The following is a 23,431-nucleotide window of genomic DNA, read 5'->3' as shown; positions in this document are numbered from 1 at the left end:
CCACATGACAGCCATACTAAAGCTTCCACATATTTCTGATTTAAATCTGCTCTGATGGCTACCCCAGAGACACAATTTGGCATGCCTGGTATGCTAAAGAGAAATGGCGTTAAATGTTGGTTAATTGCTTTGTCTACCACATCAATCAAAACTCCAATACCATATAATATTTGGGGAATTACTTTAGCATTAAATGTTTTGATTGCTCCAGGTATAAAATTCCCAGCCCAGGTATGCAAAAAAGCAAATTAGAGCATTACTAGATACTTCTGCTTTTTGTTTAATGTTTTTCAGATGTAATTTCTAGTTTAAATTTGCTTGAAATACAATTAAATTGCATAACTTGATCAGTTTTCGTTCCATTTATCCAGTTGTCTTACCATTTATATTCAGAAATATTTCTTGCTTTAGAAAAGACCATGATTTTAAATTTCCGGGTGTTTACAGCATTAACAGTATTTTTTGATCTGCCCAAGTAGGGACATACAACAAGTGGGGAGCTAAAAAGACAGCTAAATCATATAGTTCAAACAAAAAAGGGACCAATCAACAACCTTGCCTAACTCCCTTATTTTGGGGTATCTCTTGTGTTAACTGGCCTAAAATTCCCATTTGAATTTGGGCCAAGGTAGTAGAAATAATTGTTGGATTAGCCTTAATAGCCTTTTGTTCATTGAAGGTTTTTCTAACTTTTTCTAAAGTTGCTGTCTTGTGATTGAATCAAAAGCTTGTTCTAAATCCATAAAAGCTGCATAGAGAGTTCCCTATTTTACCATTTCCCCACTAGCGATTGTAAAACCAAACTATGGTCTTCAGGAGACTAGCCTTTATGAAAGCCAGCTTGTTCAATTCCAGAATGTTAGATGAAAAGCCCCTTATTATATAGGAATGAATAATAATAATAATAATATGTCCTTATTATACAGGAATGTATAGAATTTTCCTACTATGGTTTATTATTATTTATTGTATGGCAGAATTACACACGGAAAGCATCTGATATAAAATATGTAACAAGTTGATGCAACAAATATGCAGACCAAATGGGCAATCCCTGTAAATACTAATATCTAAATTTTCAATCCACTCAATCACAGCTGGGAAGAGTTCAAAGAACTCTGTCACATCTTCCTAGAAAACATGGCACTCACATTCCTGTGAGAGATAGAAAATAGTTTGGCAACTGCACTACAATTGCATTTGGGTCCTGGTATTTTGCCCCTTTTAAATAGCAGGTCTGCACAGCTGCCAAAGCTTGTTCATAGTCTATTAGCCATCTTCCATACTTTACATGGCAAGTCAAATCCTGCAAACCTCTTGGTGTTTGTCAGGTTATGGATAACAGTACGGTTAATAGGTTTATAGGTCAATGATTTTGTGGTTCTGAAAAGCTTCCTTGCTTGTATATTGGAACAATAATAGTCCTCCAAGAATTGGGCATAATTCCCAAGCTTCCTATTCTTCACAAAATAGGAGCAAAAATCCACACTGGATTGGCCTTAAAAAGTTCAGCTGGGCATAAGTTTTGACCAGAGGCCTTATGAAGTTTTAATCCTTCAATTAAACTTGATATTAATCTAGTAGTAACTGGAGACCACTCTGGGCCACCAGTATATTTTGTACCTTTGAATTAACAATGGTGGGGTCAAAAAATAACGGACAAAAACATTGTTCCCACATGGAAGGAGCAATGTGACACATAAGCTTTTCTCTTGACCCTGTAGCCTCTGTTATCAGTTTCCAAAAGACATTTGAATTGGCTGATAATGATACTTCTACAACAGTTTCCAACCCATCTTTGTATCTTCTTTTTTTCTTTTGGTTCATCAGGTTTTTTAGGTCCTTTTCCAGTCCCAATAACTATAATAGATCCCATTTGAGGTTATATTTACGGAATCTTCTGTGTGTTTGTCTTACCAGCCTTCTTAGAGAACTGGAATTGTCAAACCATTGATTTTCATGGGGCTCTGATTCTTTGAATAAGCTTGTTTTAAAAAATAGGTTTTAATTTTTCAAAAGACACTTTAATGATATCAAATTTTGCACCACTGAAGATTCATCCCTTATTTGTTTAGCCATATTTAGGCACTGATCTGAAAACTTAGTAACTCTCACCTCTCTTTCTACGTCTGCTGTCCAGGGTTTCACTTTTACTTTAACATCTTCCTGTATTAAAGGATAATGGGATGAGTTAGGGAGATTGAATTTTCAACAGTAAGGGAAGATGATCACTCCCCATAAGATCACCTACAGAGAAGGCTAACACTAGTTGTTATCATCATTAGTCAATATATAATCAATAATGCTCCCCCCCCCTTTATCTGTTTATTGCATTGAGTTAGAACATTTTTATTTTCTTGTTTCAACTCTGTTGAAATAGCTTTTATTTGTCATGGAACAGATGACATCTTCTCAGTTATTATTTCTATATCATCTGCAAAACCATATTCTTTTTTTTACTGCCCTTGTTTCTGTTACCATTTTCCCAAGTTTTCTTAATTTTTTTCTCCATTTAAAAGCTTTATACAATTTTTTCCATATAACTATAAGGTCACAAAACCATATGTATGGTCCTGGAGAGTCCTACCCCTGCTCCCAGACACTGAACCACAGCCACCTGGACCAGCCAGGAGCCCCGAGGGTTCTAAAATTTTATTTTATTAAATCTAATTCAATACAAAGGGAGCACAGGGAAAATAAATAATAAAAATATAAATCTAACATAAAAAAATCCAATTTAGATAATTGGATACATATAACAATTAATTTACAAAAACAATACATAATATGCTAGGTATTAAGAATTGAGAAATAGCCTAACAATTCATTCTATTAGGCAAAAAGGAAATATTCCAAAAGAATTCCAAAACCGGGGCCCAAAGCAAATCATAATCTATAGCCAAATCAGTATCATTTTTGAAGAAAGGGTTATCCATTGTCTTTCCCATTACATACTGATCCCATAACTTATACCACATTTCAATCGTGGGGGTATGTGGGGCTTTCCAATTTTAGCAATCGTCATGCGAGCTATCGCCAACATTGTCAAGATTGAAGATTTCTGATCTTTTCTCACCAATTTATCAAGCCAGATATCAAATAAAATAAGTATAAAATCTACTAGAGTGGTTAGATGGAATATAAGTTTTATTTGCTCTATCACTTTATTCCAAAAATTTGACACTGTTGGACATTCCCACCACATATGATATGGGGAGCCTTTAGTTTTACAATTCCTCCAGCAATCTGGACTTGAGACCCTAGAGATTTTACTCATCGTGACAGGGTTTAAATACCAAAGTGCATACATTTTTAAAAATTGGATACCAATGCTTTTAGCCTTAATGGAAGGGAAGTTCCAGATCATTTTCCAATCTCTTTCATCTAGCCTTTGAGATAGCATTAAATTCCAGCATTTAATATAAGAGGGTAGATTTGAGTGAAGAGAGCCAATTAAATAATTACCGGTATATATTTTAGAAAGCAAACCCTTCTTGCCATTGCCCTCCTCTTTAAGAAGGACCTCAAATGGCATCAATTCATGTCTAATAGTTTCTTTCCTCTGAAGAGAGTGGACCATATTCTGAACTTGAAGGTATTGATACCAATTGATATTAGCTCCTAAATTATCTTTTGCTTATTCCTTAGTAATAATATTATTTCCTTGTATCCACTCCCCAATTCTATCCAACCCCTTAATCTTCCACGGATTGCTGGAGTTAGCCTTAATGAATTGTGGAAAGCAATCTTAGTTGAAAAAGCTATCTACTAAGGAAATATCCAGCACAATCCATTTCCTTCGCTTATCCCATATTCTTAATGAATTTTCCAGGAAGGGATTTGCTGGTATAGAATGTGATCTCTTCTGATGTTTAGACTAAAAAGTTCCTCTCAAAGAGAAGGGGAAAACATACTCTTCAGCACACTTCTTCAGATTAAATGAGCTGGAAGAAAACCATTCATACTATCAAACTCTTGTTTGATACTGATCCAAGCTTCTACTGGATTTGTCCTAATCATATTAACTATTTGGGCAAGATTAGCTGCATAGTAGTAGATTCTTAGATTGGGCATTTGAAACCTCCCCTTCTTGATGGATCTACACATTGTTGAAAATTTATCCTAGGCCTACCATTATTCCAAATAAATCGATTTAAGATTTGTTGCCATTTATTAAAAGTTTATTCTGATATTTCTATTGGAATAGCCTGGAAAAAATATAAAAATAACACATTTGATACTCATGATTCTTTCATGCCAAGAAAGGTTGATTCTGTTCCATTTAACTAATAATGCTTGAACTTCCTTTAGCAACTCAATCGATTTAAGATTTAAATCGATTTAAGATTTGTTGCCATTTATTAAAAGTTTATTCTGATATTTCTATTGGAATAGCCTGGAAAAAATATAAAAATAACACATTTGATACTCATGATTCTTTCATGCCAAGAAAGGTTGATTCTGTTCCATTTAACTAATAATGCTTGAACTTCCTTTAGCAACTCATCATAGTTGAATTTCATTAAAGCCTTAATTTATTTTGGGATATTTATCCCTAAATATGACCACATCCACCCATGAATAAGGGACTAGATTCCTTAGTTTTGCTTTGGTATCAACTGACAGATTAATAAGATGCAAAAAAAAATCCAGGTTGATTTTTAACCCAGACACAAGACTAAATTGTTTTAAGATCTGATTGATAGCCTGTAATGACTTTATTGGGGAAGTAGTATATAATACAACATCAGCAGCAAAGAGCACTATTTTATGGGGTTTAGAACCTATTGAGACACCCACGATATCTTGATTTCTTCAAATACGTTCTGCCAGAATCTTTTTTAATTGTGGGAGATTAACTGAGATTCCTTTACAATTTATTTATTTATTTACTTTAATCTTATATCCCGCCCTCTCTGCAAGCGGACTCAGGGCAGCTGACAATCAGTTCAAAACATTTACGATTGTAATTTAAAATGATAAAATAATTTAAAATACATTTTAAGGTGCTGCTCAACCTCCGTATAGGCAGGATCTTCTCTCTTCTGGCAGTGATCCTATAATGATTGTAATTCCTCAGCAGTGTAGGGTGGCAGTCCTCTCCTGGTTTAGATGTTAAAGGCTTGCCAAAATAATTCAATTTTGCAGACCCTGCGGAATTGAAAAAGATCCTGCAGGGCCCTTATGGCCTCCGGGAGGGCATTCCAAATTTCTGGTGCTGCCACTGAGAAAGCTCGAGCCTGTGTGGAACACAGTCTGACCTCCTTTGGTGCGGGGATAGATAGTAAGTTTTGTGTCCCTGAACGCAGTGCTCTCTGGGGAACATGTGGAAAAAGGCAGTCCCGCAGATAGACAGGCTCTTGACCATATAGGGTTTTAAAGGTCAATACCAACATCTTGAAGTGGACTTGGAACACAATAGGTAGCCAGTGCAGCTCTTTCAGCACTGGTTGAATGTGCTCCCATCGAGGGAGCCCCATTAACAACCGCACTACAGTGTTCTGCACCAGCTGAAGTTTCTGCATCAGGGTCAAGGGTAGCCCCTTGTAGAAAGCATTACATTGATCTGTTCTTGAGGTCACCATAGTGTGGATCACCATTGCTAAATCATCATGCTCCAGAAAAGGGGCCAGCTGCCATACCTGCTGAAGATGGGAAAAGGCAGATTTAGTAGTGGCTGCTACCTGGGCCTCCATTACCAAGGAGGGCTCCAGGAGCACGCCCAGACTCTTGACCTTAGGGGTCGGTATTAGTGGCACCCTGTCAAGAGTTGGTAAAGGAATCTCCCTTCCTGGGCCACCCTGGCTCAGATAGAGAACCTCAGTCTTCATCGGATTCAGCTTCAGGTGACTCAGCCTGAGCCAAGACGCTACAGCTTCAAGAGCCAGGTCTAGATTATCCGAGGTACAGTCGGACTGGCCATCCATCAATAGATAGAGCTGGGTATCATCTGCATATTGGTGACATCCCAGCCCATACCTCCTGACAATCTGGGCAAGGGGCACATGTAGATGTTAAATAACATTGGGGACAGAACCGTACCCTGTGGCACACCACGTGTAAGTGGGTGACTTTGGGATTATTCTTCCCCAATCACCACCCTTTCTCCCTGACCTTGAAGAAAAGAGGCCATCCATTGCAAGGCTGACCCCTGGATTCCCTTGTCGGTGAGGCGGATAGACAGTAGCTGATGGTCAACCATATCAAATGCGGCTGACAGATCTAGTAGTTGATCCAGGTGCTGCATGGGGTCATCTATGAGGGTGACCAGAACCATCTCCATCCTGTGACCTGGCCAAAAGCCGGACTGGAATGGATCCAGTGTGGAAGTGTCATCCAGGAATCCCTGTAGCTGAAACGCCACTGTCTGCTCTATGACCTAACCCAAAAAGGGTACGATGCCCTTTTCATCTCCCCTTAAGCATGAAGATAACAAACAGCATTTTTTCTTTTAGTTGGGGGTGGGATGCGGTATATTTCAAGTTTCATTGCATTACATTATAATCACTATATGTTGTTCTAAATACTGTACCAATTTATATATGCCAGGTCCATTAATAACAAGACCAGGACACTGCAAAATTATCTTGCAGCTCAGTCAATGGACCTGGTTTGCATGACTGAGACCTGAGTTCAGGAGGGCAAAACAGTCACCCTGAAAGAACTTGCCCTGCCAGGCTTTTTGGTCCTGCATCAGTCCTGAACATGGGGGCAGGGAGATGGCCTTGGTCATCCAGGAGGCTTTCTCTTTTGAACCACTCTCCATCTCAGAGATCACTGGAATTGAATGTGTTGGTCTGGTGTGGGAGTCACAGGTGAGTCTGGCCTTCTGTCTAATATACTGATTGCCTAGCGTACCAGCAGATGGCCTTCTAGGCCTGCTGGAGGTGATGACCAGGTGGGCACTGGAGTATCCCCAGCTATTGGTCTTGGGGGACTTCAGTGTCCTCTATCCACCTCTGTCCTGACTTCAGAACTAGTGTCTTCCATGGTGGCACTAGGACTCAATCAGATTGTCTCAGGCCCCACTCATCAAGCAGGCCACACATTGGATTTGATCTTTGGAATGGGGTTGAATGTGGATCTGACCTCAAAGGAAAAGGTCCCATGGTCAGACCACTTGGTTTTGAAGACCTGGCTGGATGTTCCTGCTCCTTCCTGTCTAGGCAGTGAGCTGATTTTTGCTTGCCCATGAAGACTGATGAACCCTATTGGTTCATTGTTTAACTTCTATATGTGCTCCCTTGCCCAGCTGGTACGGAGTTTTGGGCTAAGGTGTCATCAATATGCAGATGACACTCAGCTATATCTGCTGTTGGGTGACTGGCTGGCCTCAGCCTCATTGTGTCCAAAGTTTTGGAGACCATGGTGGGCTGGCTAAAGAAGAGCAGATTGAAACTGAACCCCTCAAAGACAGAGATTCTTTGGCTAGGGGGACCGGGGCTGGAGTTGGAGTGCAGATTACCAGCTATTGACGGGGCACTATTAACGCTAGTGCCAGCTGTCAAGAGCTTGGGAGTGACCCTGGATGCCTCTCTTTCAATAGAGGCCCAAGTTGCACATATTGCTAAAGTGGCATTATTTCATCTATGCCAAGCCAGACAACTGACTCCCCTGCTGTCTCATTCGGACTTAGTCACAATCCATGTGAGACTTACTCCATGCGATGGTCACCTCCAGGCTAGACTACTGTAACTTGCTGTACTCTGGCCTACCCTTGACTTTGACCCAGAAACTCCAATAGGTCCAGAATGCAGTGGTATGAGTCCTAATGAGAACGCCACATATTCTACCAATGCTACATCAGAGAGCACATATTCTACAGACAGCACATATTCTACCAATGCTACAACAGCTACACTGGCTTCCAGTTAAGTACCGAGTCAGATTCAACGTTTTGGTTATGACCTTAAAGGGCTTGAGCGGTCTGGGACCAAAGCATCTATGGCAGGGGTGGCCAACGGTAGCTCTCCAGATGTTTTTTGCCTACAACTCCCATCAGCCCCAGCCAGCATGGCCAATGGCTGGGGATGATGGGAGTTGTAAGCAAAAAACATCTGGAGAGCTACCGTTGACCACCCTTGATCTATGGAATTGCCTCCTCCACTATGTCCCTGGAAGAGCATTAAGCTCCACAGGTTGAAATCTGCTGGTGATCCCTGGCCCTAAAAAGATTCTGCTGTCCTCAAAGAGGGCCAGGACATTTTCAGTCCTGGCCCAGACTTGGTGGAATGCTCTGCTGGAAGACACCAGGGCCCTGCAGGATCTTTTACAATTTTGTAGGGCCTGTAAAGCAGAGATGTTCCACCAGGCTTTTGTTTGAGGACAGTGATGGTTGCTGGGCTGGCACCCCACTCCTTTCCCCCTCAAGGGGAGCCCTCTGCCCCGATGCAGCATCCAGTAAGCAGAAATTTGGTAGCACTTTATAACAGACATCATTGGGCTTGTAATCCATTTTTAGTTAATTGGTTTCATTGATTATTGTATATGTTTTTACCATGTACACTGCCTAAAGCCCGGCACTAGCTGGAATGAGGCAATTCATAAAATCAAACAAACAAATAAATAAAATATTGTTCTGTCTTTGCTTATTAGAGTTGCTGTGTCAGAAAAAAAAAATCTATTCCTATATATTGCTTTGCATTACAAACAGTATTCCATTACATTATTCAAAAGGGAGATGGGGGGGGGAGAGGGAGAGAGAGAGATGCATAAAAATACAGGGGATGTATAGGCCTTCTTGGTGAAAATGTGTTTAGCATATGTAATAAGAAACCAATATCCCTGTTAAGACCTGGGGGGGGGGGGTTTGTTCTGAGTGCTGTAATAACTTGGAATTCAGCAATTTGCCTTTCCATTCTGTTCCTGAAGTTCCTTTGCAATAAAACAGCTACTTTGAGGTCACACATTGGATGCTCTGGGTGGTTAAAGTGTTCTACAGGTTTTTCAGTTATGTGATTCCTCATGTCAGATTTGTGTCCATTTTTTTTTTTTTTGCGTAGTGTTTGTCTAGTTTGCCCTATGTAGAGAACTACAGGGTATTGTTGGCATTTAATAGCATATACAATGTTAGAGGATGAGCACATGAATAAGCCTGAGATGGTGTAGTTGATGTTGTTGGGTCCAGTGATTGTGTTGTCTGGGTGTATGTGGCAGCATAGTTGGCATCTGAATATATTGCAAGCTGGTACCAGTGTCAATGTTCAAATTAGATGTTGCATTATTGTGAGTGAGGAGTTGTTTGAGATTGGGTTGTTTGAGACTGAATTGTCTGTGTGCAAGAAAAAGTTTGCCCCCAGTACTTGTGAAAAAGAGCTGACATTGTTCAATAGAGATTATAAGTTGTTGATGATACATTGAACTGTTTTGAGTTGAGAACTATATGAGACCATTAGTGGTGTTCTATTATTGTCTTTTTTAGACATGTCTTGTAACAGGTTTTCTCTGAGTACCATTCTGGCTTTGTTAACCAGTTTCCTGACATCATCAGGTGGATACTTCAGTTCCTAAAAGGTAGATCCTTCAGGTGGGAATCTCTGCAGGATTGGAGCAGATGCAACTGTAGCGTAGAGCCTGGCTGTATACAATGGATTGTTTGGTATGTTTAGGATGGTAGCTGCAGGCATGTAGCTATGTTTGGTGGCACCCCCTCCCCTCCCTTGTCAGATTTGCAGTGCCGCAACGTGGCACCACACTCCAGCCCCACCCACCCTGGTGCGCTCAGAGGAGTGATGCTAGCTTTCCCCTTACCCAGCCGCTTCAAAGTGGGCATCTCACTAAAGCGTTCTCTTAAGAGAGTACACAATGCAGCAAGGCTTCGCTTCCCCTTCGCTTTGAAGGGAGTGGGGAGTGAAGCCTCATCACGTTGTGCGCTCTCTTAAGAGACCACTTTAGTGAAATGCCTGTATCAAAGCAGGTAAGGGGAGACTGGCGTCGCTCCTCTGAACATGCCGAGGGGGCAGAGAATTAGGCATTTGTCTGGAGTATGTGGGGGGGGGAGCCCAATTTGGCACCCCCTCGCAGCGCCCTAGGCAAATGCCTAAATTGCCTAATGGGCGAGCTGGTCTTGTTTGTTGGTCAGTAAGTTTCCTTTAAGGTATAAGGTGGTGTCTATGTGTCCATTGTGTATTTTTACAGTACTGTCTAGAAGATTTATTTCTTGCATAGATTGATTCATTGTCAGGTTGATAGTGAGGCAAAAGTCATTGAATGCCTGCTACAATATGTCCAGGGCTTCTTTACCATGTGTCGAGATAATAAAAATGTCATCAATGTAATGTAGGTATAGGAGCAGTATGAGTGGGTGGGAATTTAGGAAGCATTGTTCTGAGTCAGCCAAGTAACATTGTATGAGCTCAACCTGGCTTTCATTTCACTGGGTAGAAGTGGTACTTTGATGCAGACGAGACTCTATATTCATATGTAATACCATTAGTTGCATGCAGCAAGAACTCGCTCAGATCCATAATGCTCTATTTGAACATTCCCTTTTTGAACTTGAGTTTTTCGGACCATTGTAAAAAATGAAATTATTTTTGGTTTTATTTCTGCAAAATAAAATGGATGTTTCTCCATCAGCTAGCATTTTATATTTGTGCTTGTATTCCTTTAAAATTTATATTTTAAAAAATGTTCTTGTTTAGAATCTGTCATGGTAAGATTAAAGTTTACTATAGAAAAATTTCCCCAGTGAAATGCTTTTGACAGGAGAGTTTAGATTTCAGTAAAAAGAGCTGGGCTCAAATAGCAGTGACAGTTTCTTCTCCCTCTCCAATATTCTGAATAAGTCTGGTACAATATATTCAGTGTCTAATGAAGAGTGCATTTTCGGTTAGCTAATTTCTTTCTGGGCTCAATTAATTTAACATAAGCAAAGGACAGATATAATATTGTCTGAATATCTTTAATTCAATTTTGTTTTGTATTGTAGAATCTTGTAACGGTATCAGCACTGTGCCTCAAGATACTGCTGCTTTCTGTGATGAACTTGTGAGTATGCATTTTGTATTTTTGCTATTTTATTGAAAATTCATATTTTTGTGTCTCAGAAAAAAATTGTTGATGATGAAGTTTGTGTAATGGTGTTCCTTATGTTGGTGGGTTTATGTTGCTTAATTATTTTATAATTTGCATGTGGTTTTTAAGTTGCTATGAGAAAACCAGGATACAGGCATTTTAAAATAAAAATATAAGAATATACAGCAGGGGTGGGCCAAACCTACTTAACGTAAGAGCCACATAGAATAAATGTCAGATCTTTGAGAGTCGCAAGACATGAACAAGTATTACACACATGTTCTTGTTAAAACTCTTAATACTTCCTTTACACAGAAAGATAAAATACGTATGTATTCACTTTACAACGTAACCAAGCTGGGAATAACAGTCCCTGTAAGACTAGCACAGGGAAAGGTTAGGGTTTGGGGGGGGGTTGCACCAATGGGAGAAGGAAACACACATGTACCATATAAATCACTGAATACCATTTGCATCATTATGCATCTCTCTTTGCTTTGTCATCAAGGTTAGTAAATACAGTTCCTACAAGAGCTATGAAACTAAGGGGGAACTTTGCAATCAGAAGTTGACTGAGGTCCTGATGCTATGTACACTTACTTGAGAGTAAGTTCCTCCTCAACCTTCAGGAGTTGCACAATATGTGAAAGAGCCACATACAGCTCCTGTAACAAAAAACTAAGACCGTTTTCGCACACAGCTTACCTCGCAGTCACAATCCTGTTCCCTCCGCAGCATCTGGTCGGATTTCCCACCATCTGTGCCGAAGTTACAGGAAGTGCCACAGCTTTTGCGTAGCAAACGTAAACTACTAAAACCCAGTTTACATTTGCTACGCAAAAGCCGCGGCACTTCCTGTAACTCCAGCACAGATGGTGGGAAATCCGACAGACGCTGCGGAGGGAACAGGATTGTGACTGCGAGGTAAGCTGTGTGCGAAAATGGTATAAAACATACAAGAGAAGCCACGACCATGAAAAGCCCACAATAGCTATAAACATTCCCTGCAATACACTCTTATTCAAAGTCCTCTTATTTAAGGTCTGATATTGTGAATAACAAACTATCTTGTACATATAAATCACCTCGTCATACAGTTGAATTTAAACAGTCCTCCACAGTGACAGGGTCTCAGTGTTTCTATGGTACATTCCAACAGTCAAGGTGAGGATATCAGTCCACAGCAAGCAACAATAGTCCACAGTCTTCTTCTTAACCCAAGGCTTACATCAATTTAAATGGGCAAAATAGTTTCAGTGTCAGATCTTCCAGGCTTACATCAATTAAGGAGCAAAATAATTGCAGCACTAGAAAATAACTGTGGTACTAGGAAAATAATTGCAGTGCCAGGAACGTTTTTAGGCTCCTCCTCCAGTACATTGCTGTCCTATTTGGAGGTTACACATGGTGTTGTATGCCCTCGCAAAGTTTCCCTTTGAGCCTTTCAGGGAAGTTGGTCTGTAGTTGGGTATGTATGAAGACTCTCTCCTCTTAATTGTTGTAACCTCGGCTCACAGAGTCTCAGAGATCACTGCCTTATCTGGAAAATCAAACCTTTGCATCTTTCACATAGATAGGGTAATGCTCAGGACTGATCCAACATTTTTGCCTAACGTTTCTTTGAATTTTCATATCACAAGAGATCTATCTTCTCACTTGCCCATAGTCCAAGTATGCCAAGGGAAAATATGTAAGAAAAATTTGGAGTTTAAGAGTTAGATAAAGATCTAAGCTGCTCTTCCTGTAGAGGCAGGAAAAGAACTGAGGAGAGGGTCATTCCAAAGGCACCGACAGGAAGTGGGGAAAAGTATTTTTTGCCTTCCTGAAGGATGGATGGGAATCATCCACTGAGAGAGATAGCCTCCCCCTCAGAGGGAGAATTGATTAGCAATAGATTCAGGGCAAAGAAAATGCAGAATTTACACAATGCATAGTAAATTAACAGAATCCGCTGTGACAAGATGTGGTGATGGCCATTGGCTTAGGTAGCTTAAGACGATTTGACACATTTGTAGAGACATAGCTACCTATGGCTACTATTAGCCATGATAGTTAAGTAGAACCTCTAGGGGCAGACACATACAAAACAGGGAAAGGCGTTGCTTTCATAGGCTTGCTTTGTAGCTTCCTGGAGGCATGGGACTAGCCACTACTGAAAACAGGATGCTAGACTAGATGGCCCCTGGGTTATAACTAGCAGGACTCTTAGATTCTTGTGAATGTATGCCAGTCCTTAGAAAAAAAAATACTTGATGGTTATTGAATTTTTAGGATTAATATAGCTGAAAGCCATTAGTGATTCATATTATTTATTTAATTAATTTAAATTTGGCATTTCCAATTAACTGCTTCAAGGCATTATGGTTTTAAATAATCCAACAGCATATATCTATAGCTATATATCTATATGTTTCAGATTGTTTGCCATATTTTATTTCTTACTGTTTAGACATAATCATGAAATAAATTTTAGTTGCAACAACAACAATTTGAATTATCAGTTCTGTCTATCACTTGAGTATAAGGGTTGCTGTCAAATTTCTTATTTATGAAATGTTGGGTTTTTTAAAAAAAAATATAACGTGCTTTTAAATTATGAAATTCATATAATCTAGGCAGAGGTGAGAGAAGCAGTTGTCAGCATTATTTCTAATAATCCTGAAGAAGTAGTGTGTCAAAGTACAAATGATGGAGAACACAGACACAGCTTGCCTGCTTCACAAAATGCAGTGGAGGAACCCAGCTGTTCACAGAAAAATTATTCCAGTCCTCAAGTGGTAAATAATCACTACATCTTTCTTTCTAAAATGCAAATATATTCATTATCACCTTTTGAAATTAACAAGCTAACTTTAAGTAACTATTCCAAAGACAACGCCTTTGCATAAATGATTTTGCTATCTTAAGAATGAGTATTACTGTGAGATAACAATGATTATGCATTTCAGGTTATCTTTCAGCTGAAGGGTGGTACTCATATACTCTGTGTAAACAATACTGACACAATGAAAACTGTTAATTTGGTCCCCCAGTATCAAGATCAGCATAAATATCTTCCATCAGGTATCAACATTTTTGAAAAATATAAACAATTTGTCAGATATCATCTCGAGTATTTATCATATAGCTGCATGCTTAAGTTTCTGTATGTAGATGTTAGGTAAAGACAGATTAGCCCATACAGTTAGGTAGACAGATTTATATGTTGCAAATGCACAATAGAATTTCAGAGATGGAAGGATTTGGGACCAATTCTAAATAATTTGTGCAGCTCATGAATTGGGGCTCACAACTGGGATATGACTTTACCTTAAGTAGGTCAGTCTAGAATGGGATGGTTATCTTTTTGGAAAGAAAGATCCCAAGAGAAGAAGGAAATTGAATAAATGGAAGTCTTGCTTCCCTTTACATCCTACCTGTATTATATAAATATCCTTGCATCCCTATATTTGTATGGTTAAGATATTTTATCACTGGTTTTCTATTATCATAAAATACCTTGAACACCTTTGATAAAAAATATGGTTTGGATTTATAATAAACAAATAGAGATGGTATGTACAGCATTAAAAGATACATAGATGAAGAAATATGCTGAGAGAGAGGGAAAGGATAGCTCTATTGCTCTTTCTAAAAAAAATAAATCTGAAAGTGCATAAGAGTATGTGGTAGCACAGAAGGAGATGGATAGTCTCCCACTCCCCACCCCGTCAAGTCTCAGCCAACACGGTGACACCATACAGATCTTCTTCGTGGTCTCTGTGCAGTCCCACACATGGGTTTTCCCGCTGGAACGAACCCGACCTCGGAGAATTCAAAGCTAGCCTTAGGCGTTATTTTTGGCGCGCACTTCCTCCCGCCCTGGGGAGCAGGCATCCACTGCGCATGCCTGGAGCGGGGGGAAGGCGCTCCACCCACCAGTTTCTTTCCGACCGCCGCCCGGGATAGTCCTTCCTCGTTGCGTCTCCTCTCAACTAGCCTCCTCAACTGTTTTTTTTCCGCTACCGCTAACGTCTTTCTTCGTTTTTCTCCACGTTTACTTCTGTCTGGTATAGTATAACAAAAAAAAAAAAAAAAAAAATTTCTTTGTATATCCTCCTGTTTCCTTTATCTCTCCCCTTTTCCTCCTTCCCCCCCCTCCCCCCGGGCGTATGGAAGGAAAAGTAACTAAAATCACTTTTAAAAAGTGTATTCGCTGTGGGACTAAGATCCCCTCCTCAGACGGCCACGCTTTGTGCTTAATTTGCCTGGGCGACACCCACAGGATTGACGCTTGTGCTCACTGTGCCCAGTTCGGCAAACAAGCTAAAAAGAACCGCGCAGCTAGACTGAATAGTCACCTACTGACCCAATCTCTGCGCCCGGCTATGTCTCAGTCTTCTGATCCGCAGAAGTCTCCACAGAGGGTCGGTACGGTCCAGGCAGCTTCTGTGGCTATGACTCCCAGGAAGCTTAAGCCCTCAAAACACCCGAAGAAGCACCATGATTCCAAGAAACAACATGGTGACTCGACGGGAAAAGAGAAATCTTGTTCGCCTCACCAGTCAGCTTCGGATGCGAAAGCCGCCTTAGCGGTCTCTTCACTCCGAGTGCTCACGGCTCCAACACCGCCTCCAGTCCTGACTCCGGTAGATGCTATCGAATCCGAGGTCATCCGAATTGGCTCTCGTTCGCCTTCAATACAGGAATTCCTGCCGGAGGACCTCTTGGCGAAGGAACCTACACAACCATCTTCACAGCTTCTTCAGCAACAGCAACTGCAGCAGCAAAAGTTTCTACAGCAACAGCAAATGCAAAAACAGCTCGACCTTGACTCCTTCCGGGACGTTACTGTCCCTCGTACCTACAAGGACGCTATGGTGTCTCCACTTCGCTTCGACTCTCCACGCCATCGAGACCACGCACCCGATAGACGTCACGGAAGATCACTCTCTAGGGACAGACATCTGGCGTCCCCCAGAATGAAGCACCGGTACCAGACATCCCCATACCGGGAGAAGACCACACGATACCGTGAGCGATCCTTCAGTAGAGACGAGGGGAGTCGGTACTATAGCAGATCACGCTCTCCATCCCGCTGCTCCTATCCGCGCTATACGCCGTCAAGATCCCCTTCTATAGAATCCTACCGCACCTGTAGACACCGTGACCCACGGCACCAGGATGTGGGACATCGAGAAGGGTACCACGGCCGGTATCAACGACACGACTCGTCTAGGTACCAACAACAGGACCCGGCACGGTACCAGCAGCAGAAGGAATTGGGCCGGTACCAACCACAGGATTCAGCAGGGTACCAACAACAGCACAGCCCAACACAGTACCAACAACAGCAAAGTCAAGCACGGTACCAACAGCAGCAAAGTCCAGCACGGTACCAACAACAGCAAAGCCCAGCACGGTACCAACAACAACAAAGTCCAGCACGGTACCAACGCCACCTGTCATCTCGTTCCGAGCATGCGGTATCGCCTCGCCATCGAGTTCCAGTCTCTCCTACACCGTCAACATCCAAGCAAACTAAACCGCCTTTACCACCGGATCCCGAGGATCCACGGGACGAAGACGAGTCAGACCTTGAGGCTTCAGACTCTTCACAGTCCTTATCTCAGCCGGCCTCCCCAGCCTCTGACATAGTCAAGCCTGCAGATCTCTCTCCCTCAGAAGGGGCCAAGTCCTATTTGGACCTCATAACCGACATGGCCACAACTTTGAACATTAAGTTAACCACCGACCTTCCCAAGGTTACCGATGTCGTCCACGATTTGATCAATGCAGACCTACCTGCTACTTCATCATTGCCCATGCTTCCAGTACACTTAGAGGCCCTCAAAGAGGCCTGGGATAAGCCAGCCTCTATACCGCCAACATCCAAACGTGTCGAGTCACTGTACAAAATTCACGCCCCGGAATCAAAATTTTTGTTTAACCATCCAGCGCCTAACTCTATGATTGTGCATTCGTCGTCAAAAACTAAGCAAACACGCCACCCTGTACCACCGGAGAAAGAGGGGCGTAAACTAGATACACTGGGGAGAAAACTTTATTCAATCTCCACAGCATCAGTAAAAATTAATAATTACATGGCTCATTTTGCGGCATATGCACACAACATTGCAGCACAGCTCACCACTCTGGTACCATCGCTACCTGAAACATCACAACGACAGGCCACCAAACTGCTAAGAGAGCTCAATCGTCTTAGCAAGCAACAGATTAACACTGTTCGCCACTCAGTCGGATGCACATCCAGATCAATGGCAACCGCCATAGCTCTCAGGAGACACGCCTGGCTTCGCTCGTCCTCCTTACAACAGGACATTAAGTATAAAATAGAAGATCTCCCATTTGATGGGCAGGGCCTGTTTAATGCCACCACGGATGACATCCTTACCACCGTGGATGACAGTAGGAAAAGGGCGAAACGACTGGGGGTAACCCAACAGCAACCTCAAGGTAACAGGCAGAGACCTTGGAGGACCCCCTTTTACAAGCGCACCAGATCTCCAAAGCAATCTGATTATTGGAGAAGAAGGGCACCCCCTGCAAAGCAACCCTTTCAACAACGCCAACGACCGCAGGCTCCCAAAAAGACCACTCCTCCAAACAAGCAGTCTCTTTGACTTCACCCCCACTCCCAGACTCCTCCCCTTCCTATCGAACTGGCAGTCCATAACAACGGACTCTTGGGTTCTGCAAATTGTAAAGAAGGGTTACTTCATAGAGTTCACCTCACAACCAAAGAACTCGCATTTCCTTGTAACCCCCCCCCTCACAGGCTCTAAAAGACGAAATCAACATCCTTCTGGCCAAACAGGCCATAGAGCCAATCCCCCCCCAATACCATCGCACGGGGTTTTACTCCCGGTACTTTCTGGTACCAAAGAAAGACGGGGGCCAGCGCCCAATCCTGGACTTACGCAGACTAAACAAATACATACGTCCCACAAAATTCCGTATGATTACCCTACAGTCCACACTGCCACTCATTCCCAAGGACGCGTGGATGGCCCTGATAGACCTGCAGGACGCGTACTTCCATATTACCATCAGCAGCTGCCACAGAAGATTCCTGAGGTTCGCCATAGGGGATGCCCACTACCAATTCAGGGCACTCCCCTTCGGCCTATCAACCGCACCAAGGGTCTTCACAAAATGTATGGCAGTGGTAGCAGCGTTCCTCCGTCAGCGGGGCATAGCCCTTTACCCCTATATAGACGATTGGTTGATGGTGGGAACCTCGGAAGAGCAGCTCAAGGAGCACATTCAAATAACACTTCACCTCCTCGCTACCCTAGGGTTGCAGGTCAACCACCGAAAGTCTCAACTCTCCCCCTCGCAGACAATACAATTCATCGGGGCATATCTATCCACCACAGACCATATGGCATACTTACCCATGGACAGGGTCACGACTATCCAAACCCTGGCCAACAGTATAATCTCCCATCCGACACAAACAGCTCTCGTGTTTCAGCGCATGTTGGGTCTGATGGCAGCAACAACCGCTGTTCTCTCATATGCTCGGCTCCACATGCGACCTCTTCAACTGTGGTTCGTCAAAACCTTTCATCCACAGAGGCAATCACAACGGACGCTACTTTCAGCTCCCAACCACATTCTGCCATCCCTACAGTGGTGGACAAGCCAGCACAATCTTCTACGAGGAATGCCATTCCTGAAACAATCACCCTCAACTGTTGTCACCACAGATGCGTCGAGGTGGGGGTGGGGAGCTCACCTCGATTCTCTGATGGCCCAAGGTCAGTGGACGGCGAACGAAAAGCTCCTGCATATCAACTGTCTCGAGCTCCTTGCTGTTCACAGGTCACTGAAATCCTTCCTGCCATCTCTGCACGGTCGCCACATACAAATAGCATCGGACAATGTGGCGACTGTGTTTTATATCAATCGGCAAGGAGGGACCGCGTCCTCCCGTCTCTGCAAGATGGCACTACGCTTGTGGCATTGGAGCATCGCCCACAAAATCCATCTGACTGCAGTGCACTTACCAGGAGTGCAGAATACGCAAGCAGATACTCTGAGCAGGATGACAGTGAACGATCACGAATGGTCTATCAACAGGAAGTATCTCCTCCCTGTCTTCACTATGTTTGGTGTCCCAACCATAGATGTCTTTGCGTCCCCGGACAACGCTCAATGCGACATTTTCTACATGAGAGGCCCCCCATCCTTCCTGTCACCAGGGGATGCGTTCCTACAAACGTGGAACGGCCCACTTCATTTCCTTTTTCCACCGATCCCGCTCATAACAAGGACAATTCAGAAATTGCAGCTGGACCACACGAACTGTGTCTTGATCACTCCTTGGTGGCCGCGCCAGGTGTGGTTTACCACTCTACTCCTCCTATCGAACAGGACTTATCACTGCTTCCCGCAGGTACAGGATCTTCTGTCACAACAGAAGGGCAGGGTCCTACACCACAATCCTTCAGTCCTCAAATTAACAGCTTGGAAGATCAGTTTTTAGGTTTTCCTGACGATGTCAGACACATCCTTCTAAACGCCAGGAAGCCTTCTACTAGGAAATCCTACACCGCCAAATGGAAACGCTTTACTCAATATGCCATGCGCAATAATTTCCACCCTGCGTCCTCCTCCATCTCGCAGATCCTTACTTACACCGTCTCTCTTTCGGAATCTGGCCTCACTTACTCCTCACTTAAGGTGCATCTGGCCGCCATCTCCGCCTTCCACCAGAGCATAGAGGGCCGCACAGTATTCGCACATCCTGTTACGAAATCCTTCTTGAAGGGCATTCTCCACCTTAAACCGCCGACGAGGCAATTCTGCCCTACATGGAGTCTATCTGTCGTGCTTAGTCAATTGATGAAGCCCCCCTTCGAACCAATGGGGTCTATCCCCCTGCACCTTTTATCGTGGAAAACAGCCCTGCTAGTTGCACTCACCTCAGCTAAAAGGGCCAGTGACATTTGCGCTTTTCGATCTGATCCACCCTACACTGTCTTTCATCACGACAGAGTGGTTCTAAGGCCGGACCCAAACTTCTTACCTAAAGTGGTGTCACCCTTCCACCTCCAAAGTGTAACCACTTTGCCATCCTTTTTCCAACACCCCTCGGACTCGGGACAGAAATCCCTCCATAACCTCGACGTGCGTCGAGCCCTTGCCTTCTATTTGGACAGGACTGCTGCTTTCCGTAAAGATACCGCATTGTTCGTCTCCTACGGAACCCACAAGAAGGGACAGAAACTCTCTATACAGAGACTGTCTAAGTGGCTGGTTGAGGCTATATCACTTTGTTACAAGTTAGCTAAACAACCAGTTCCAGAACCTCTAAGGGGACATTCTACTAGGGCACTAGCCACATCCTCCGCCTTTGCGAGGGGCATACCCGTTGAAGACATCTGTGCAGCAGCAGTGTGGTCTTCATCGTCCACCTTCGCCACGCATTATGCTATGGACATTCATGCAAGGCGAGATTCTTCTTTCGGGCAAGCCGTACTCCGCTCCATTTTCAACTGAGATGCCATGCCCTCCAATGGTGAGTGGAAGTACCTTTATCCATCTGTTATGTATAACCTAACTTCTGAAATTTCTCTTTCAGAAACAGCACCCACCTCCGTGCAGGTTAGCTTATCAGTCACCCATGTGTGGGACTGCACAGAGACCACGAAGAAGATAAACAGGTTGCTTACCTGTAACTTATGATCTTCGAGTGGTCATCTGTGCAGTCACACACGCCCACCCATCCGTCCCCGCTGCTGTTTATGCGATTCTACATTTCTCAGACTATCTTGCACTTAACAGCGGCTGGAAAGAAACTGGTGGGTGGAGCGCCTTCCCCCCGCTCCAGGCATGCGCAGTGGATGCCTGCTCCCCAGGGCGGGAGGAAGTGCGCGCCAAAAATAACGCCTAAGGCTAGCTTTGAATTCTCCGAGGTCGGGTTCGTTCCAGCGGGAAAACCCATGTGTGTGACTGCACAGATGACCACTCGAAGATCATAAGTTACAGGTAAGCAACCTGTTTTTTTCAAGGCAAGGGACATTCAGAGGTTGTTTGCCATTGCCTACCTCTGTTTCAGGCCTAGACTCCCTTGGTGGTCTTCCATCCAAATATTAACTGCACTCACTCTCTCTGGCTTCCAAGATCTGATGAGACTGCACTAGCTTGGGCTATCCAGATCAGTGTGGATAGTTAAAAAGGTCATATTATCCTTTAGATTAAAATGTAAACGATCACAAAATGGTGTGAGCATGTGGGTTAATAAACAACCATGATCCTCCTCCTTTCCCTTTCTACCAAGAGATACACAGAAGGTGATATATATTCTTTTATATGGATTTTTCATCTAGACTGAGCTGAATCATTTGGTAACAAATGGGTATTTGTGACATTAAGAAATGGTTGTGCATTGGAAGCAATGAATGTTGCAGTTACTCAGACTATCCACCTTATGTCACTGTTTTCAAACTATAAAAGCATCAGATGAGGGGGAGAGAGATTTCAATTCATTGTTTTTTCTAAAAAAAAATCTAGTATACTGATAATATTTAAACAAGAATTTGTTTTTCAGTGGGACTGTCATATGTGGTACATACAACTCCCTTTCTAGGATTCACCTGGACAGAAAGTTTGCCCATCCTATCATAGCCATAGTCTTCATTATCAAACCCTTTTTCTTTTAGATTTTTTAAAACATGGTGGTCATTGTAGCTGTGCACACAAGTGTCATCTATATAACATTTAAAAAATAAAGTAAATCTCGATCTTTCATACTTCTGGAACAAGTTCTTCCCTTTTGGGGATGGGAGAACAACTTGCAGAATAATGCATCTGGTAGTTGCACAAACTTAAGAAAAAAACCCTTCCAACTACCATTCATCAAGTTAATATGAAAGGAGAAAGTGTAAATGTAAGTATTGAGAGAGCTAGGAAAAATTGATTTGTCCAAAGCTTTAGAAGCTTGATCCCCAGTCTCCTGTTATTCCTACTGAGCTTCAGTAGTTTCCTGTATGGATGTTTTTTTCCCCATAGTATCTGTGCCTTTTCTGTCCATGTATGATAAATATTCAGTTTTATTTGGATACATAAATTAAAAGATAGATGTCGAACTCACAAACTGTTCCCTTCTTTAACAAACACCTTCTTTAACAAAAATGGAAATCTGTATTATATTTAAACAAATACTAGGAATAAGGCACATTGTGAAGAAAAATACAATGGGCCTTAGAAAGGCTCTGGGTGAATGCTCCCCACCCTTACTGTCTTCCCACCCAGCCAAGTGAAGGCATTCACTCCCCCACACACTCAAAGGGAGCTGATCTCTGCCATCTGGAAAGCAATTCTGAGTGATCTCCAGCCCTCACCTGAAGATTGGCAACAGTGGTTCCCCAGGAGGAAATGGCTGGTTTGGAGGGTGGAGTGTATGGCATTATACCTGTATGAAGTCCCACCCCTCTTCAAACCCCACCGTTCCCAGGCTCCACCCCTTAAATCAAAGAAAAACAAAGAAGGGAAAGAAACTTAACCCAAAAACTGGAGTAAGAAACCTAAAAGGTTAATATGCAATTAAAGGGCCGAACATTCAAAACAAAGTGTAAAGAAATCATAAATCAACATACATGTATTTATTGTTGAAAGCTAAAACCATTTAAGAGCCCATCATAAGCCTCTACCTTATGTAAAATCATAAAACCTCAATGGGAACCCACTCAACTTGACCTGACGTGTTTTGACCTAAATTGGTCTTCTTCAGAGGTCAGAAAGGTAAGTACACATATTGGCTCATAATACAGAACAGAATAAAACAATAGAACAATGTTGGACCACAAGAAAATTTCTGTAATATAAAAGAGAAAAATTATAAATTTGTAAAAATATTTTTTCATGCTATTTAAGGATAATATTTAGAATTCATTACTTTCAGTGAAGTGACAAAGGCTTAGAGATATTCTTGAGGCCTCTTGTTCTATAGCTTTATGTCTTAATCAAGAGCATACCTATAGCATTCAGTGTTCTTTTGTATGCCTAAGAACAAAATATTAACCAAAATATAAAAGTTAAACCACACTAAAAATAATACCGAATAAAACCATAAATGTCAAATTTAATCAGTTGTCTCACCATGTGGTCCAGAACTGATGAAGTAAAGTCAGAGCCTATGTGCCAAGAGTTGTGTTGCATTGAAACTAGTGCTTAGCTTAAAAATGCTAGGAATCAGATGATGCAATCCTGGCCCAATCAAAGCACATGATGTAATTAGAACAAAGGCAAAACCAATCAATTTCCTCATTCAAACCATGAGGTGTTAAAATCCCTAGAGTACGAATCCAAAATGTCTCTCTGGCCTTCAGACGTTGCGCAAGCTGTAATTTTGGAGCATGTATTTGTTCCAAGACAAAGAACTGCAGGTGCTTATCAGAGTGATTTG

At 42.4% G+C, this 23,431-nt stretch overlaps 1 protein-coding gene across 1 annotated transcript in view; it reads left to right on the top strand.

Moving 5' to 3' along the window:
- TESMIN (testis expressed metallothionein like protein) overlaps nt 1-23,431 on the top strand; it is a 50,165-nt gene that overhangs the window by 10,429 nt on the left and 16,305 nt on the right. The window contains exons 3-5 of the mRNA XM_060262097.1: nt 10,931-10,989; nt 13,632-13,793; nt 13,965-14,079. Of these exons, the coding sequence (XP_060118080.1) occupies nt 10,931-10,989; nt 13,632-13,793; nt 13,965-14,079 (336 nt within the window). The remainder of the gene's footprint in view (nt 1-10,930; nt 10,990-13,631; nt 13,794-13,964; nt 14,080-23,431) is intronic.

Source organism: Heteronotia binoei, chromosome 21, assembly GCF_032191835.1.
Source record: "Heteronotia binoei isolate CCM8104 ecotype False Entrance Well chromosome 21, APGP_CSIRO_Hbin_v1, whole genome shotgun sequence".
NCBI classification, from domain to species: domain Eukaryota; kingdom Metazoa; phylum Chordata; class Lepidosauria; order Squamata; family Gekkonidae; genus Heteronotia; species Heteronotia binoei.
This window is presented reverse-complemented; position numbering and strand designations above follow the sequence as displayed.